Here is an 18,428-nt window from a genome sequence, read left to right as displayed (position 1 = left end):
CTTTTGAGGTACTTTTCATCATACACATACAGGCGCACATGCATCATGTGAACGTTCGTTTGGGTAAACACAGAATTATAGAGGCACCCATCACACACAATTACAATCAATGTGCATCCTTAAAAAATTCATAAGGGTAAGTAATTCATATACAGCTGCACAGATACATTGAGATAGCACACACTGAACAGTCATTTGTTGCATAATATTTTTAGTCTGATCTCAGGTAAAAACACACACACATACAAACTCAAAATGTATCCTCTGCAAAGTTCATTTGGTTAAGTATCCCAGTCATCATGGATAAACTTTGAAATACAAAAGAATGTTCAAGTTTTGGAACACACAGCAGAGCATTTTCAAACTTTCGATGATCAAAAGGAATCATACCTGAACTCCATCATTCCGTTGTTTTCTGCGTTTGAGAGCAGCTTGTGCCTGCAACTGAAATTCACGTGCTGTGTCAAGAAGCTCGGCAAAGAACTTTTTCTTCCGAATGTCCGTACGTTTTTTTTCTTCCTCTTCTAACCTTGACAGCCTCTGCAGTGCAGTAAACATTGAGTGGAACCTAAGTTTCTCTTCATCATCTAATCTTGACATTTTCTCATACAGATAACTTTTCATGACAATTTTCTTTTATAGATCTGACATCAATTTAAGGAGATCCAAACCATTCATCAGTGAAATGAAAATTACCAAATCCATTTGCTATTATTTGGGTCTATCATAATCAGCTATATCTAGATCAGAATAGTGTTAAGATTGAACACGGTTCTATCCCATCATGACTAGTCATTAAAGAGATCTATAGTTCAACCATATAAACAAATACTACTAACATTCCCCTCTATGTACAGGCTTACACGTACGGATAACAGGCCTGAGACGTGGACAACACATGGGGACAATATAGATATGATACAAACTCAATGGATCATAAATGGGGCCAAATTGATAAATATAAAAACTTGAAGTCTCACTATAGAAATCCCTTTTTTAAAGTTGGCAATTTTTGTGTTAACTACAAGTAATTTACTACACTTTTAGGGAGCCCAATGCCTAATTTGCTTCTCAGGTAGATGATGATGATGATACAAATGAATACTTTCTGCATATTTAAATTTTTATTATTTAAACAATCAATAAGTAAAAAAAGAAGCAATATTACCCACCAGTAATGGTTCAAGCTACAACAACTTGATCAGGTTCCTCCTCACTAAATCCAGACAGTGCCAGCTATATGTAACCCACTCATTCTTTTTTGATGTTGATTACACACAATACTACACCCTCCTTTTTCCACTTGAATCTAAGACTTCACACTAGACACCCCCCTTGCCTTTCTAACAGTCCTAAGATGTGTACATTTTCCTTATACTACCCAGAGTCATATATATATTTATGAGAGAGAGAGAGATGTATAGTTATGTATGCTTGTAAAAAAGAGGATAACAAACCTCTGTATCCCTCTTCTTGCGTTGGCGATCATCAGCTTCCAGGGCCAAAGCATCTCCCATGTCATAAAGCATAAAGGGACGTCTCAGCCTCATTAACCCCCAGTCATACAGCTGTCTGTCTGGGTGTGCACAATAGTCATGAAGCCAATATTCAGAACTCACATCAGATCGCACCTTCTTTTGTAAGTCAGCAAGCTGATAGTACAACAAAATGTCAAAAACAATTCCATTGGATTTCTTCTTTTCTGAAAAACTAAAGCACAGTGAAACTTCTAGGAAGTATAATGGACAGAAAATTCCATAAATATTTAAAGCATATGGTGCTCTTCTAAAATCTAGGCACATTTTGTTTGTACCTGATCTCACATCAGGTTCAAACTATCACGAATAAGAATTGAATTGGAAGTAAAAAAAATATTAAAAGAAAAATGCTAATAGTGTCAAATGGTGAATGGTCAAATGGGACCATTACACGTGGGAATATACAAACTGGTACTTCAAGTGAAGCCATGCAGCAAATTTTTTCTATGGAAAGATCATCAGACTCTACACATTGATGTCATGTCTTAAGATTTGAAGAAAATAATGATCTTTTTTTCTTTTCTTGAGACCACTATGAGCAAAAGATTTTATTAAGCAGAAGAGTAGAGGAAACACTCCTGAGGGAGAAAGAAGGTAGCAAAAACGAACTAAAACAGCAACAGGATCACATTCGACAAATGGAAGATAAAACAAAAAGGAAATGAAAACTAGTTAATTGGATAAGTTGCATCCACAACAAAGGGCTTCTCGGAAGCATCTCTCCCAGCCAAGAAAAAAATATTTCTGAAAAGACTTCTTTTTTAAAATGATAAGAAAATTGCACTAGGATATGAGACTATTTTTCTATTCTTTCTTTCTTTTTGCTGTAAATTCAGGAAATAGTTATGGACAGTTCTTCAGTGATTGTAACACTCAACAAAAATTATCTTCAAGAACCCATTTGACCTTGTCCTATTCAAGATAGTGTCAAAACATCTGCAAACAGTTTGACTCATGAATGGTATAAGAAATAAGAATGCATGAAACCTTTAGACTAGGTTAAGAAGAAATGGTTTGTTAGAGTTCCTCCCTTATACAAGCTTTCAAACTCGTTGATGTGATCAATTTATCTGTACAAATTGGGCAAACAACACTCATTTTTAAGAAGCTACACTTTTTTAATGAAGTGCTTTGAATTGAAGAAGCAAATTTGAAGTAGGTGGCCTGCCAAATATCAGAAAAAAATCTCCTTCATGAATTCTTTTCCCTTAAACATGGGTACACAAATATGTGTGGCCATCACCCACCAGTCACATGGTGGAATTGGACCTACCTAGTTGGATGATGGATAACTCACTGTTGTAAAACCTTAAGCTCCTCCACTTCTACTGAAACTCACTCCAATTTTACTAAGCTTTCAAATACGGATTTAGATCTAGTGATAACCCAATTTAAGAACCACTTTCCATGCATGAAGAAAAAATGAGGGTTTATGATGCAGACAACATATGGCATCCGAGGTTTTGGGAGCAATTGTGAAAGATAACCTTCAGCCCATAGAGCTCAAGCAAACACTTCATCTGCAAGTCATCACTTGTGCTTGAAGACAAACCTGAAACCATGATACATATGTAAGTATACCCTGGAGCAGGAAGAAACTAAAGAACAATACTAAAATAATAGGTAATAATAGCTCAACAGCATGAATAATGGCGAGATTCAACCCTCTGAGAGATAATAAAGTCATAAAAAACAAGTGAGAGATGTACATGCTGAACTTAGGGCCCCAGAGTTCACAAGGAAGTGCCCTACAGAACTGACTTCCCCTAGGTAATCAAGTTAGCATGTGCAAAAAGTAGGAATGGGAATACTTTCCAGTCAATTGAGATAAGAGAAATTTGATATACCCACAAGAGGATGGAATTTCACTTTATTAGATAAAGTATTAGTGAATTGAAGTGGATGATATCAGAATAAAAACATGGGAATTTATTCAAAAGATATACTGTCCCTGTACCTTACCGATTTCCAACCACTAACTAAAAGAAAAAACAACATATAAAAACAAAACCATTTCATAAATAGACTGTTGATCTCCTTAAATTTCACATAAACTTTCATTGTGCAATTCCAAATTTAAGAGGAAGTTAGTCGAAAACAAAAATATCAACTGATCTAATCAAAAGATTACAGCATAAAGGGAAACTTTAGCAAGAGAAAGAAAGAGGAAAAAAAATGGAAAAACAGTTTCTCAAGGTAAAAACTAACTTTCAAGCTCAGTTAAACGATGGTGGCAATAGGACAGTAAGTGAGTCTCATTTGATTTTTCCAATTCTAAACCGGACGTGAACCTAGGTCGTTGCTTTGCAAGAGCATCATCAAGGTCAGTTATCAAATTCTTTTCTACCTTAGCTACATGACCTCCCTGCACAAAAGGTAGACATTTCTGGTTAAAACATTCATCAGACATAGGAAAAAGTATAAATAGATGTACATCATATACAACAAAGAGTACCATGAAATTAGTCCGACCAAAATGAAGCTAATACTAAATGTCAAGAAATAATTAGCAGTTATGCTACAGTAACATCTTCATGCCTTTCATTTTAAAAAAAAAAAATCTTCATGCCTGATGCTACAGTTCTGAATATCACAGAAGTAATAATGAATTAAGGGCACCAAAAGATAATTGGTCAGTAGCAGCTTCATGATAAGAGTTCTTTGGAGAAAAATTATAGTGTCTTGTCCATGCAAATACAACATTTGTTACGACTCAAGCTCTAGTTTCCTATGTGTCAACATTCTTCTTCCTCAGAAATAGCAGAATAAAACTTTTAAATTAGACAAATTGAATAGTAAGAAAGAAAATAATCATGTTCTTTTCATCCAAATTTTATCTTTTGTATCATGTCTGAATGTTTGACTCATATAACTGACTGATGTCAGCAGCTAGTAATCTAGAATAATGTTGGAATTTATAGGAAGAAAAGAGATGGGGGATATTAGAGTTTTCTGACCCTTTCGCCAATTTATAATTTAAACAACACAAAAATTACATCTATGTCCTTGCTCCCATAAAACCTAGGAAACTACTTTCTACTAGAAATGACTTTCCTAGAAATAAAGTAAACCTTTTTTTTTTTAATGTAAAATAAAGTTTTCATTCATCTGTGTCCCAGTGGAAATGATTCACAACTTCAGGATTCAGTTCCAGAGAGCTACCTCGGAAACTGAAAAATCATGTGAACTCTGGTCACGGGGCTCGATGTTCCTCTTCTCGGTGATCGGGAATGTAGGATCACCCACAGAAGAGGAACCTCCATTTTAGCCAGGCTATTCATACCTGAGGCCACAAACTCGGGTTTTGGCTGGAATGAGCTAGCCGATGCACTCTAGAGCCTCTCCCCAGCACTAGCCACAACAGAAGAGCCAATACGCCCCGGTGATGCTAGAGTAAGATTTCCACCTCTCTTCCTAGCAACCTAGCGCCACCAAAACACCCTCCCGACATCCCCTCCTACACATATTAGCACCCCCTCCTCCCCGAAAATTCCTGTATTGCCCCAAAACCATGCATCAGTCCCCCCTACTCCCACAGAAACACCCGAAGTCATTCAAATCCCACCAAACCTTCTCCATGATGGGTGCAAAATTTTGACTCGCTCCATTCTCGTCCAAACACCCCCCGAAGTCATCAAATCCAGCATTCTTCAATGGCCGATTGACACACTTCTATCTCCATCCCCAAACTTGGCTTGTTCAGTTCGGAACCCAATAGGAGTCTTCTGCAGCTCTTACCATCATACCCCACACCAGCTCTGGCATCATCGGGGTCTCAAAATGGCTCCCCTCGGCATCCTCCAGCCAATACGGCCAATGGGTCACAATTACAGGGCTTCCTACTGAGCTATGGCAAAATGCGGTCTTTTCGAGAGTCGTATCTGAGTTCGGCACTATCATTGCTTTGGACCCACTCACGTAGCACTGGCATTGTCTGGATGAGGCCCGGATCCTCGTCAACCCTCTTCACCCATGTGAAGGGCAATATTTCAGATGTGTCACGGTGGATAAAGAGCGCTACTGGATCCGTATCAGCATCGCTACGATGGATGATTTTAGAGATGTGGTCCCCGAAAACACTATCAAACCTCGGGAAATCACACAACCACCAAATGAATTGGGAAATGCACCTCTCGACTATGCCCCCTCTCTGCAGTTGTGATCCCCTCCAGGCAGCCTTATAGTTGGCAAGGGAATTATACTCGCTGATCCCCCGGCATTCCCCCCACTTATCCGACACATCACCCACCCACCCTCTCAACCCAATCTCTTAAAAAAAATGCCATTGGCCCAGATCTAGATGTCGTCCACACCTCTGTCTTAACTCCAGAAATACCCTTAACCTTCCCCCCCCCCCCATAGAAACCCTCATAGACCCTCCTGCAAATCATCCCCATAACCCCCCCCCCCCCCCCCCCCACAAACTTCCCCCCAGATATTGGAATCCCCCCCCTAGTTCACCCCCGAGAAATCCCCACCCTAGAAATTACCTCTTCGACGTAGAGTCTGGAAGCAGTGAGCGCGCTCCTCGTGCCCACAGGAAAAACAATTCTCCCCCTCCCGTTGTAACCTACCACCATCGAGCTAGAGGGCAGCAGAGACAACTTCTATAGGGAGGACCCAGTGCCACCATTCGATACCCCTGCCCCCCCCCCCCCCCCCCCCCCCCCCCCCCCCCCCCCCCCCCCCCCCAACAAACTTCCCCCCAGATATTGGAATCCCCCCCCTAGTTCACCCCCGAGAAATCCCCACCCTGGAAATTACCTCTTCGACGTAGAGTCTGGAAGCAGTGAGCGCGCTCCTCGAGCCCACAGGAAAAGCAATTCTCCCCCTCCCGTTGTAACCTACCACCATCGAGCTAGAGGGCAGCAGAGACAACTTCTATAGGGAGGACCCAGTGCCACCATTCGATACCCCTACAACCCAGAGGCGGGGGATTTCATCATTCAAGAGCCGGGTGAACTAGCTCAGGTGCTTGTGGAAACTCTTCAGTCATATCAACACAAATACGACCCAGAAACCTGGGCCCAAATAGTGGAACTTGCCAAGGTGATGGGCACCGTCTTCGCGGAGCCTCTCCTGGGAGATAACCACTCATCTGAGAAGTCATAAAAGATGAAAAATGATCAATGATTATTCTCTCATGGAATGTCCGTGGAATTGGGTCCTTGCGTCGCCGCGCCTCCATCCGGGACCTCCTTGCCTCTATCAAGGCAAATGTTGCTGTTCTTCAAGAAACCAAGGTGGCTTCTCTACCCCTTGGATACATCCGTGAGTTGTGGCACCTAAAGGAGCCCGACTGGGCTTCAGTCGATGCAGTGGGATCGGCAGGCGATATCCTATTGATGTGGGGTACCAGTATTACTGAGGTGCTTGACCGTTGCAGTGGCTCTTACTCCCTTGGCATCAAACTGTGAGACAAAGGTTCGGGGAACATTTGGTGCCTAGTTGGTGTCTACGGCCCTACCAGACACCATGAGCACCACTTATTTTGGGAGGATCTATCGAGGACTTGTCAGAAGTGGCCTATTCCTCTGATGCTTGTGGGTGACTTCAATGTCACTCACTTCTGCCATGAGAGGGTGGGCTTTCCCAATCAAGCTTAAGATGCTAAAGCCGCTACTAAGGTCTTGGGCTTTTGAAAAGAAGGCCTCCTCCTCAATTGCGAGAACCAATGCCCTTGCTCAGATAGCCGTTCTCGACTCGGGGGAGGAACTCAGAGGTCTCTCTTCTCCGGAAGTCTCTCAGAGGTACGCCCTTCAAGGGCAATTGCAGTCCTTCGCCCACAGCGAGTTAGTGCATTGGAAGCAACGTGCAAGATTCAAATGGCTCTCCGATGGGGATGCTAATACAAAATTCTTCTATGCAGTCGCCTCTGCACGAAGAAGGGCCAACCGCATTGCCACGCTCAGTGTCAACGGTGAGGCCACCTCGGACCGAGCCAGTATTTTTGACTCACTAGTGAACTTTTTTGCAGATTTATACTCGGATCACCAGCCACTTCGGCCCTTCTTCCAAAGGGTTAACCTTTAGGTTATTCCATCAGCTACAGCCAGTCTCATCGAGCTCCCCTTCTCTACGCGGGAAATTGAAATTGCAGCCCTTGGTCTTCCTTTGGATCGTGCTCCTGGCCCGGATGGATTTAACGGGGAATTTTATCGTCGTTGTTGGCCCTTTATCAGAGAAGACATTTCTAGCATGGCTCGCTCCTTTTATCAGCATGGCATTAGATATAGGAGTATCGGAGCCTCTTTCATCGCCCTCATCCCTAAAAAAGATGGGGCAGAGCTCCCATCCGACTTCCGGCCGATCAGTCTGACTACCAGTGCATATAAGGTGATTGCACGCCTCCTTGCTAGTCATCTCAGGACAATCCTCCCTATTGCCACTCACCATGGTCAAGAGTGCTTTTATTAAGGGAAAAACATTCTTGATTCAGCCATGGCATGTCATGAACTTAGTCATCATTTCAATGTCCGAAAGCTCCCCAGATTCATCCTCAAGCTTGACTTTGAAAAGGCATTTGACAGAGTTAACTGGAAGTTTCTGGAATACTCCTGGGGAAGATGGGATTCGGAGAAAAATGGCGCTTCTGGATACAAAGCTGCATCTCCTCTGCAAGTTACTCCGTCCTTCTCAATGGCACAATTTGCGGGTATTTTAAGGGAACCGGAGGAATCAGATAGGGAGACCCCCTCTCCCCCCTGCTCTTCAATGTGGTGGCAGATTACCTATCCTCCTTGATCTACTCGGCCAAGAACATGGGATGGCTCCTACCCACGACTGATTGCACAACCTTTGATATTCTGATTCTCCAGTTTGCAGATGATACTATTTGCTTCGGGGTTGGTACTATGGATCAGATCAGAAAATTACGTGTCGTGCTGGGATTATTTGAACTGGCTTCTGGTCAGAGCATTAACTGGGGAAAAACCACTCTCCTTGGCTATCATATTAATCCAGCTGAACTTCGGCATATGGCGGACTATCTGGGATGCTCTGTGGGAAATGTGCCAGCTACGTATCTTGGGCTCCCACTTTTTGATTCTCGGCCTTCGGCTTCATTATGGTCCCCCCTCATTGAGAAATTTGAAAAGAGGCTAGCCACTTGGAGGGGTAAACTCTTATCAACAGCAGGGCGTCTCACTCTCCTCAAGTCTTGTCTGGCGAGGCTTCCAAATTATTTGTTATCATTCATGCACTGTCCGGCCTCCGTTTGCTCCAAAAATGATGCCATCCGTCGACGATTTCTGTGGAGGGGTTCAGAAGATACAATTTGGTCAGTTGGAAGGATATTTGCATGCCCTATAATAGGGGAGGATTGGGCATCCGGCCTACAAGAGAAATGAACAAAGCTCTTATGTTCAAATGGATTTAGAATTTCAATAACAAGCACAACAGTTTATGGAAGAATATGGTGAAATTCTAACTTCAGTTTTCGGGTGCATGGTGGAGAGAGGGTGGCGCTACTCGCCTCCTATCCCCGATATGGAAATCAGTTTTCAAGCTCCTTCCAGTATTCAGAGATGCTACCGCATTTCACACGGGCAACGGAAGGACCCTTCTCTTCTGGTCGGATGAATGGTGTGACCCCCGATCTCTCTCAGAGGACTATCTAGGGCTGCATAGGGTGGCAAACAACCTCTCTTACTCTGTGGCTGATTCATGGAGTGATCACTCGTGGAGTCTACAGTTTCGTCAGGGATTAAATGATGAGGAATCGTTGGCTTTTTGTTCTCTCCTTACCAAACTCAACAGTACTATTATTCGGGAGCACTCAATTGATAAGATGATTTGGAAGCCCAGTAATAATGATCGATTCACTATCACTTCGGCTTAACTCTCATATCAGAAAGCAAGACTATAGTCCTCATGAGCACAAGGCAAATCTGGCTTGGAAACTCTCAGCGCCAAGCAAAATCAAGTTCTTCATGTGGTCAGCCATCAGAGAACAGATTCTTACTTCAGACAACCTTCACAGAAGAGGCTTCACTGCCCCCGATCTTTCTTGTCCCCTATGCGGTGAGTGTGAAGAGACAGTCCAACATTTCCTCTTACACTGTGGATTTTCGTGGCAAGTTTGGATGAAGATATTTCAGAAAATCGAACTCCAACTGGGGCTACATCAAGACCTCTTTGGCACCTTTGAGATGGTTCAAGGGATTCTCCTTCCTCGGTTGGGCAAGTTAATTCTTTCAGCCTATCTTGCGCATGTTCCATGGTGCATTTGGCTCGAGCAGAACAACCGAAGATTCAACTCTAAAGCTAGTACCCCAGACAACACAACTTCTCATGCTGTCGGCCTCATCTCGAGTTGGCTTCATACAAAGAAGGATTTTGCCACTCTTTCAGGGGTTTCCCTTCGGGAAAATTGGAATTTGATCGCTCACATGTCTGGCCCTAGCAGAGCTCCTAGAATGGTTATCTGGGTCCTCCCCCCAGTGACAGCATAAAGCTGAATTTTGATGGTAGTGCTATTGGATGTCCTGATCCAGCAGGAGCAGATGGTATATTCAGAGGTCACAATGGAGACCCCATTCTTTCTTATGCGGGTCCGGAGGGCATTGCCGATTCTAATACTGCTGAAGTTAGTGCTCTGTTGTTCGGCCTCCAAATCTTCAGAGATCGTCTCCATGACAAGTTAATCATTGAAGGCGACTCGAAGACGGTTATTAGTTGGTGTTCCAAAGACAACCTCCCCCCTTGGCGCCACTGGCCCATCACTGATAGTATTGCTGACATTGTATCTTCTTTGCATTGTAATTGGAATCTCATTCCTAGATCAACCAACTCTCTGGCTGATAAATTGGCTAAATTCGGAACTTCCCAACAATCTCTCATTGTATGGGAAAGATTCCCTCCTTTGTAATTTGCTCTTTTGAGCTTCTGTCTTAATAAAAATCAGCATCATTTCAAACAAAAAGAAAATGTAAAATAAAGTAAACCTAATTAGATCTTCCAACACTCTCCCTCAAACTGGAGTAGATAACTTTAGCTTGTTATAAAAAATTTCTTATAATCCCCATAAGCATAAAAAGAAAATACAAATTAGGTCTTTAAATCAAAATTGACTTTAAAAAAATTGTTTCTTATGGTCTTCACATTTTGATCTTGGATTTCAGCTTCACAAAAAGACTTTTTCACTATCTCAAACTGAGGAGTATATGACAACGATCCCACAAAAAAAAAAAAAAACTGCAGCAGTCATCTTCGTTTATCTTGCTTTTAATAACAAACCATCTCAAGTTGTCCCAAGAATAAATAATATAGTGGACATAGACTCGTACAACTCTAACTAGAGGGCAAAACCCAAGAAAAGGCTAAACAAATATAGGTGACACAAATAAGAAAAATTGAAACCAACACAAAGGATTTCAAATACAAAATAGTGATAAAAATCACTAGAAACCCCACTAAAGAAGAAAAAAAAAACCCACTAAAGGGCAATAAAATATCAATGAGGATTAAAACACCCATATAACAAAATAAGAAGACCAATCCAAGGACCTCAAATAAAGGGATTGACACGAGAAATTTTCTCAGTATAAAATTCAGATTACACAATGTAAAAGGCCGAATATAATGAAGATTTCCAAATAAAAATATAAGGAATTGATCATATGAAAGTAAGAGAGAGTTCATACAATACAAGATGGTATTGGAGACAAAGAGAATGAATTAGTCAAAAAATACGGAAAAGTTATGAGATGATCGATACTGACATCAAAGTGCATAACTACATGAGACATCAAAAGGTATAATGACATAAAAAACTGACCATGAAAGTCAACCACAAAATTAATCACCAAGATAGAAATCTAGATGAAACCTGTTTTCAATTGCAATTGCAGTGACTGTTTCCTTCATAGCTAGGATGTTGATCTAAAATATCAGGTCTCCAAGTCAGCACATTGCACATAAGGAGCTGCCATGCCAATCGGTGCTGTGAACACATGGTGCACCCAGGTGATCTTCACATAGCCCCACTTGCCATGTAGTAGATGGTGAACCAGTAATTCCCCTAGTATTCAAGAAGAGTGGAGCTTCACTTCATAAAACTCGCTAGGCTTGAAGAGAGACAGAAGGCCACATGGCCATGTTTGGAAATTGTTAGAAGATAAAACCGTAGTATAGTGGCATGATGTAATTTTCTCTTGTTTTTTGTCCCTTTCTCACCCTTCTTAGGGTAAAGGGTAATTATGTAATTGTAGATTCTCTCATTATTATAAATATAGAATGAGGAGGGAGGATTAGTTATGTCACTTGACATAGTCATCCTCCCTTCTCTCAATCTTGTTCCTCTCTTCTTCTCTCTCAAACTCTCTCTCTCTCTCTCTCTCGTTCTTCTTCTTCTCCTAGACTATTCTACTCTCAGGTTTCTCCTCCTCTTTCTCCTTCTCGTGTGATCAACCACTTCACCATCATGGGATCCTAAATCCAACATGGTATTAGAGCAGTGGATTTAGGATCCCCACATCAAGATAAAAAATTGAAAGGTTCCATTGATCAAGCTTCACGTGGAGTTCTCCTTGTTGATGAAGCAGAATTTTTTTTTTTTTAAGTTGTGCCAAGATAAGTTCTTTTTCTCTTATGAGATTATTGTTGATAGTTTTTTTATCTCTAAAAGATGGTTTATGTATGACTTTCTCATCTGATCTGAATGAGAAGCTGGTGATTATATTTTTTTGCTTTCAAAGTGGCTCGTCCATAGTGATTATGCTCAGTTTTCGATTGTGTTATTGCTCTCTTGCATATTATGCTGATGTTTGTGTCTGGAATTTGCATCTGGATTAAGGTTCACTATTTCTGTTATTGGCATCTGAGTTTACTATGGTTTAAGTTTGCCGTTCTACTGATTTTTTGAGTTATTATATCGGTTAGTTGCTGCTCTTTTTGTTTCTTCCCAAAGAGCTCGGAAAAAAAGACTGTTTTAAAGGGTGCGGAGGAGAATTTTTTTATTGAAAAGGGGTACTTTTCAACGATTTTTGGTTTTCATTGGCTGTATTATACTCTTTGGAAACTTACCTAAAAGTTTTGAGGGGGAAAAAAACAAGAAAAGGGCTGTGATTCAATCATCTAAAGCTGGCGCATATTTAGAGAAGGAAAGTTTCCTTCTTGAAGCAAACCGAAAGGTGCTATTTTAAGGGAAGAAAGTGTTATTGTTTTTGGTTAATTTGAAGCTTTCTCTTATTAAAAGATTCAGTGGTATTTATTTCCTATTCAGTTACAGGAAAAAAGAAGCAGTGTGTGATTTTTCAATTGCTAGGTGACACAAAGAAGGCAAGTTTCCCTCTTTGAAAGATACCTGAGCTGGATTCTGATTTGATTCATGTTTGATTATAGATTTGATTTGATTTGAGATAATTTCTTGTAGAAACTTAGGATTCCATGATGTATAATCATTGTAGAAGAAGATCAAGGGGTGAAAAGAAGAAGAAGAGTAGCGGAAAGAAGGTTTTAGGAGGAGAAGAGGAAGAGATGAATTTGGAGAAAAGAGGAGGAAGAATAGGGTTATGTCCCAAACCCTACCCCTTAAGTTGTATTTATAAATATAAAAAATACTAATATTACAAGAATACCTTTCACCCTAGTAAGAGCGAATATGTAAACTAATTACAGCAATGTCACCCTAATTACATCATATCTTCCAACACTCCCCTTCAAGCTGGGAGGTAATGGCAATGATCCCAACTTGAACCAAATATCATAGATGTAGTAATAAGCTCCTCTATAACGGTGTCCCAACACCTAACACCGACTCTCAAAGGGTAGAAATGGGTGATAAAATATAAGTTGAAACCAACCTCAAAGGATTTCGACCAAATATAGTGATAATAATCACTAAAGTGGGTAATGCCTGTCATTCACAAGACGACGATAAAAGACACAAGGGTACCAATAAAAAAGTCTCAAAAGGACTTAAAACACCCATATAAATAAAATGACCAACCAAAACAACATTCCAAAAGGGTTGGCCAAAGGGGTAAGTGAGAGTCAAATAAAGAACTGTAGGAGAAAGTCTACCAAATAATAACAGATAATGGGGAATCACCGGAAGATAATATGTTGGGGACACCAAGTGCTTTAATTGCTTGGACTTGTCTCCAGTGATTGTGATTTCCAATTCTCATACAGAGGCAAGATTATGGCACAACTGGTTTGGACATCCATCAACAACATCGCTTCAGCACTTATTTCCATCTTTGAAATCCTTGTCTAGTTTAAATTATGAAGTCTGTCAGTTGAGCAAACACCAGAGGACAACATATTCTCCTAGAGCTGAACTTAAAGGCGTTGCTCCATTTTATTAATTCACTTAGATGTGTATGGACCTTTAAGTGTCTCAAACATATTTCAAGTATTTTGTTACTTTTGTTGATGACTTCACTAGTATCACATGGCTATTTCTATTCAAAGACCAATCTGAAATTTTTTCAACATTCAAGTCCTTTCATGCCATGGTGCACACTCAGTTTAGGATAAAAATACAAGTGTTTCGGTCAAGATAATGCCATAGAGTACCTATCTAGTGAATTTCAATCCTTCTGTCAGGATAATGACATTATCCATCAGACATCCTATGCCTACACCTGTCAACAAAATGGTGTAGCTGAAAGAGAAACCGACATCTCCTTGAGGTAGCCCGTGGCCTACTCTACTCTATGAAGGTGCCCTATTTTTATTGGCCTCATGCCATTCTTATAGCATGTTTCCTATTAATAAGCTACCATCTTTAGTACTTAGCCATAAATCCCCATACTCATTGTTATTTCTGGATGAAGACCCCTTCTCCCTTCCTTTGAAGGTCTTTAGTTGCACATGTTTTGTTCATGTCACATCCCCACAAAAGAGTAAGTTTGACCCTAAGTCTCTTAAGGTGGGGTTAGTCCACAATGAACTTGAATTGAAGTGAAAAATTGAATTGAATTTAAATGAATTGATTCAACTTCAACTCATCCTTGAGTGTTAGTGTAGACGAGTTCAAGTGCACTGGAAAACAGATTCCAGTGTTAGTGCCCCCAAATGAAAAGTATGATATAAATAAGAGAATGAGTAACATTTTATAATATACTTAAATAGAACATATATCTAAACAGATAATTAACCAAAATAAACATGGTTACTACACTTATAAGTGATTTAACGTGTAATATTAGAATATATTAATATCCTAATTAATGAAAATTATATTATATTACTTAATGATTATATTTTATTATAAATTAATACAATAATTAAGTGTGACTAGAATAAATTATTAAAAATAAAAAATAACATAAGCGAATATAATAAATAAATAAATTATTTTTTAATAATATAAGATATGTTTTAACATTAAAAATCACTAATTTAATATAATAATAATAAAATTAATATAATAAATAAATATATATATAAATAACATAATATATATTTTTATGTATTATTAATTAATAATATATTGTCCCAAAATTTAAAACCATTGGTTTAATTAATTATAGCAATGGGATAATTAAACTAAAATAATTTATCAAATATTTATTTTAACAATATTTTAATTATGAGTATTACATCACTAATTTAATATAATAATTATAAAATAAAAATAATTATTTTATAAATAAAAATTACATATTATTATTTTAATGACGATGGTTTAATTTTTCCTAACTTAGGAAAAATTAAACCATCGTCTTAGTTAGGAAAAATTAAACCATCGTCTTCCTCACGGCGCGCGTCGTCTTCCTCAGCGGCAGGCCAACGGGCAACGGCAACGGAGGCGACGCTCCGACAGTACACCGAGAGTGAGAAGAGAGGGAGGCCAAGAGAGAAGAGAAGTCGGGAGGCTCTGCGACAGAGGCTCGGCCTCCCGTGCTCTGCGACAGAGGTCGAGAGGGAGAGGAGAGGGAGGAAGGCCGACGGGGGGGAGGGAGGCAAAGAGAGGGAGGACAAGAGAGAAGAGAAGCCGGAAGGCCGAGAGGCTCTGCGACAGAGGCTCAACCTGTTAAGCACCTAGCCAAATACTACCCAAAAGACTGGCTTGTTAGGAGCGGAAGGCATAGGTACTTAACCCAAGATCCAGTTGTCTGACACATTATGATTGCTGTCCCATAACAGTACTCCCACCGTTACGAGCCGACGACCACGGCGGCGCAGCGACACTGGCCCAACCGCAGCCTACCAGTAACTTTAATCCAGCCTCTGCACACCCCGGGAATCGAACTCGCAATGTGGCGACCGCTTTGATACCAAATGTTAAGCACCTAGCCAATACTACCCAAAAAAAGGGCTTGTTAGGAGCAGAAGGCATAGGTACTTAACCCAGGATCCAGCTGTCTGACGCACTGTGATTGTTGTCCCATAACACAACCTCCCGTACTCTGCGACGGAGGACTAGAGAGAGGAAGGCCGACGGGAGGGAGTGGAGGAGAGAGAAAAAAAATTTGGCCGAAGGACTACGGGGGGGTTGGGAAGGACCAACGCGCGACGCGCGCTTCAATTGGTTGATTCCCAAAATACGTGTGAATCCAAATTCCCCGATTTTTGCTTGAGAGAATGAAGTGACGTAATTCACTTGGAAGGGTAATTCATTCTACACTAACCCATTTATCTAATGAACTAGGTAATGTGGGGGGAATTCATTCCACTTCATTGTAGACTAACCCCTCCTAAGTGTATTTTTTTGGGTTACTCTCGTACCCAAAAAGGTTATGTCTGTTCAATCATTCTCTTCGAAAGTTAATTGTTTCTAGGGATGTCACTTTTTTAGGACACATCTTTTTATTCTTCAAAAGATGCTCCTCTGGGTCTTTCATCAATTCAGGCAGCTCTGAAACCCGTTGTGCCACTTGATGCAAATCTACTTTAGCCTCCTAAAGCATTGGTCGATTCTACACTGGTGGAGTTTACAGATCCCTCTGAGGTCAGCCCATCTTCCCTATTGTATTTGGCTCACATTTTGATACTCGGCTCATAGCTCTACGGAAGGAGCCTAGGACTTGCACTACTCCACTTTTCATCCTATATCCAATTTTGTTTCTCACCATCGTTTATCTTCTTCATGTTGTTAATTTCTTGCATCTATTTCTTCCATCTTTGTTCCACAGTCGTATCGGGAGGCTTTGTGACATCTAGGATGGAAGGCGGCAATGGGTGAAGAAATGAATGCATTGTATGAACACTAGACTTGGGCTCTAGTTCCTCTTCCTCTCAACAAGAAACCCGTGGGCTATAAAGAGCTTTTACTATCAAACACAATCCAGATGGTTCTGTTGCTCGCCTCAAGGCTCGACTCATTGCAAATGGGTATACTCAGGGTTTTGGAGTAGATTATGAGGAAATATTCTCCCTAGTGGCTAAATTAAACTCTATACACGTCTATTGCCTCTAATTCCTCTTGGCCGGAATATCAATTGGATGCGAAGAATGTTTTTTTGACTAAGGACATTAAAGAAGAGATATATATGCATCAACCACCTGGTTTTGTGGTTGAAGGGGAGTCGATATGCAGATTGAGGAAGTCTTTGTATGGGCTTAAACAATCTCCTCGAGCTTGGTTTGACAAATTTAGCCAAATAATGTTGCGCTTTGGATTCAGCCGGTGCTCAATAGATCATTCCATCTTTGTCAAAATATCTTAAAGGGAAGAGTATTACTAGCAATTTATGTGGAGGATATCATCTTAACTGGCAGTGATGCGGACATCATAAAAGAAGTCAAAGAAAAGATATGTAAAGAATTTAAAACGAAGGAACTTGGACTTCTAAAATATTTTTTGGGCATTGAAGTCTTCCAGTTAAAGCATGGGATCATATAATCTCAGAGGAAGTATGTTTTGGACACATGGATGATGGGGTGTCGACCAACAAACATTCCTATGAATGTCAATACAAAGCTATGTGCAAACTCTGGAGAAAATGTTGATATAGGTAAATATCAGAGGTTCGTGGGAAAGCTTATTTACCTCACAATGACCAAGACCAGATATATCATGCAGTAAGTGTGGTGAGTCAGTATATACACACAACTTACCCATTGGCAAGCTCTGGAGAGGATACTGAGATATTTAAAAGGAGCTATGAGGAAAGGGCTTCTCTATAAGAATCATGACCACTTCAACATAGAAGGTTTTTCGATGCAGATTGGTCTAGATCACCTGACAACAGAAAGTCCACTTATGGGTATTGTACCTTAGTTGGAGAACTTGGTTACATGGAAAGGCAAAAAGCAGAATGTTGTTGTGAGATCAAGCGCAGAAGCAGAGTATAGAGCTATGGCCCACACAATTAGTGAGCTTCTATGGATCAGATCCTTTCTTATTGAATTGGGATACTATAAAGGAGTTTCTATGAAATTATATTGCGACAACCAGGCGACTATTCATATCACTTCAAATCCGGTCTTCCACGAGAGGATAAAACACATTGAGGTAGACTACTACATTATACGGGAAAAATTTCTAAGTTGGTATCTTATCTCTCAAACATGTTTCATCACAAAGACAGGTGGCAGACATTTTTATGAAACTAGTCACATTTAAGATTTTAACCACTACAAGTTGCAAGTTCTTTATAAAAAAAAACCACTACAGGCTGCAAGTTGGGAATCTACAATGTTTTCTCTCCCCCAGCTTGAGGGGTAGTGTTAGAAGATAAAACTGTAGTATAGTGGCATGATGTAATTTTCTCTTTTTTACCCTTTCTCACCCTTCTTAGGGTAAAGGGTAATTATGTAATTGTAGCCTCTTTCATTATTATAAATATACAATGAGGGGGAGGATTAGTTACGTCACTTGACATAATCCTCCTCCCTCCTCTCAATCTCGTTCCTCTCTTCTTCTCTCTCAAACTCTCTCTCTCGTTCTTCTTCTTCTCTCAAACTACCCCACTCTCGGTTTCTCCTCCTCTCTCT

The 18,428-nt window shown here is 40.3% G+C and overlaps 1 protein-coding gene across 2 annotated transcripts in view; it reads right to left on the bottom strand.

Annotated features, from left to right (window-relative positions):
- LOC137955296 (probable ATP-dependent DNA helicase CHR12) overlaps positions 1–18,428 on the bottom strand; it is a 36,493-nt gene that overhangs the window by 15,362 nt on the left and 2,703 nt on the right. For both annotated transcript variants that reach the window (XM_068802168.1, XM_068802169.1), the window contains exons 2-5: positions 3,747–3,903; positions 3,026–3,090; positions 1,458–1,652; positions 391–540 (exon numbers count right to left, since the gene is read on the bottom strand). In XM_068802168.1, the coding sequence (XP_068658269.1) occupies positions 391–540; positions 1,458–1,652; positions 3,026–3,090; positions 3,747–3,903 (567 nt within the window). The remainder of the gene's footprint in view (positions 1–390; positions 541–1,457; positions 1,653–3,025; positions 3,091–3,746; positions 3,904–18,428) is intronic.

The sequence above is a fragment of the Aristolochia californica genome, unplaced genomic scaffold (genome assembly GCF_029961685.1).
Source record: "Aristolochia californica isolate CCGP_79_NKW_82.1479 unplaced genomic scaffold, dmAriCali1.0.hap1 SCAF_2, whole genome shotgun sequence".
NCBI lineage: Eukaryota > Viridiplantae > Streptophyta > Magnoliopsida > Piperales > Aristolochiaceae > Aristolochia > Aristolochia californica.
The sequence above is the reverse complement of the archived record's forward strand: the minus strand, read 5'-3'. Positions and strand labels throughout refer to the sequence as shown.